Genomic DNA, 1,891 nt, shown 5'->3' on the forward strand with positions numbered 1-1,891 from the left:
ACCAGGAAAAACATCAGGAGAACACTGGGAAAACACCAGGAAAGTACCAGGAAAATACCAGGAAAACACCAGGAAAAAAACACCAGGAAAAACACCAGGACAATACCAGGAAAGCCCTAGGAAAATACTGGGAAAACTGGGAAAAACACTGGGAAAACACCAGGAAAACTGTAAGAAAATACCASGAAAAYMCYAGGAAAAYMCTRGGAAAATACYRGGAAAAYACYRGGAAAACMCTGGGRAAAYMCKRGGAAARTACSAKGAAAATACCAGGAAAACACCAGGAAAAACACCAGGGCAATATCAGGAAAGCCCTAGAAAAATACCGGGAAAAACACTGGGAAAGCACCAGGAAAATGCCAGAAAGAGACCAGGAAAATACCAGGAAAACCATAAGAAAATACTGGGAAAATACCAGGAAAACCCTAGGGAAATGCTGGGAAAACACCAGGAAAACACCTGAAAAATACTGGGAAAATACCAGGAAAAAAGCCAGGAAAACATCAGGAATTGCTGTGGCTCAGAGAGGGCAGAGGACCCTTCTGATTTCCAGGAGCTGCAGAGCTTTTTGGGACGAGCTTGGAGTAATTTGGGAATAATTCCATAAAAATTTGAGTGGAAATTGCAGCAATGACCCCAAMCCTTATAAAWCATTACATAATTTAAATAAATATTMATGGTATTCATAAATATTCCCCTTGTAAATCCATAGGACTTTTTGTGTGTGATGGAAGTGGAATTTTTCCAGGCAATTCTCGTGAAAACTGAATTTTTCTTTCTYTTTCAAGCTTTCAGTTAATTAATAATTAATTAATTTTTTTTCCCAAGCCCCACAAATCATCTCCTGTATGGAAACCGAGCTCTGTGCTTCATCCTCACCGGGCAGTATCAGTGAGTAACCCCTAAATCCTGCATGAAAAATGGGGGATTTGGGGAAGAAAATGGCATTTTTTGGGCTGGAAATGTGGATTTATTTGGGATTCTGTGGCTGCAGTTATTTGAGATTCTGTGGTTGCAGTTATTTGGGATTATGTGGCTGCAGTTATTTGGGATTATGTTGGCTGCAGTTATTTGGGATTATGGGACTGCAGTCATTTGGGATTGTATAGCTGCAGTTATTTGGGATTCTGTGGTTGCAGTTATTTGGGATTCTGTGGCTGCAGTTATTTGGGATTATGGATGTGCCATCCCTGGGAGTGTCCAAGGCCAAGTTTTGGGGTTTGGAGCAAAACCATTGGGGTTTGGAGCAGCCTGGGACAGTGGGAGCTGTCCCTGCCCCTTTTGGGGTAGAACTGGATGAGTTTTAGGATCGCTTCCAACCCAAACCATTCCATGATTCGCTTTTATTCATTCCATTTTTCCTTTTATCCTATTACAGCTGTAGGTTTTCTGATATATAAATAATAATAAACGATAAATAATAATAAATAATAAATAATAAATAATAAATAATAAATAATCAATCCCTCTTCTTTCCCCTCCCTTCTCTCAGGGAAGCTGTCATTGATGGGAAAAGAGCCATTTTTCTGAAACCTGATTGGCCCAAGGTTGGTTTCTTACACATTCCAAAATCATCTTTTTTAATTTTTTTTTTTTTTTTAGCATTTTAAAGCAAGGTGAGAACCCAGAGTTGATTTCTAAGGAATGAGCCCAGGGATTTGTGGAGCAAAAATTCTGCTTGGATTTTTTTGTTTAAAATGTTATTTTCAGAGGCCTTTGAGTGTTGGTACAAAGGTCTTGGAGTGTGGAAAGACAGAAAAAAAAAGACAGAATAAAAAGTTTGTTATGTTGTTATCACAGTGCTTTAAAAAGATATAGAAGTATAATTTTATAGTATTAATTATAAGTTATGAATAATTATAAATATATGAATATATGAATATATGAATAT

At 37.6% G+C, this 1,891-nt stretch overlaps 1 protein-coding gene across 1 annotated transcript in view; it reads left to right on the forward strand.

Annotated features, from left to right (window-relative positions):
- Positions 1 to 1,891, forward strand: part of TTC3 (tetratricopeptide repeat domain 3) — a 58,456-nt gene that overhangs the window by 12,931 nt on the left and 43,634 nt on the right. Inside the window, exons 10-11 of the mRNA XM_057377217.1 lie at positions 829 to 891; positions 1,493 to 1,547. Of these exons, the coding sequence (XP_057233200.1) occupies positions 829 to 891; positions 1,493 to 1,547 (118 nt within the window). The remainder of the gene's footprint in view (positions 1 to 828; positions 892 to 1,492; positions 1,548 to 1,891) is intronic.

The sequence above is a fragment of the Malurus melanocephalus genome, unplaced genomic scaffold (assembly GCF_030028575.1).
Source record: "Malurus melanocephalus ecotype Western Australia unplaced genomic scaffold, MMel_1.1 scaffold_307, whole genome shotgun sequence".
NCBI lineage: Eukaryota > Metazoa > Chordata > Aves > Passeriformes > Maluridae > Malurus > Malurus melanocephalus.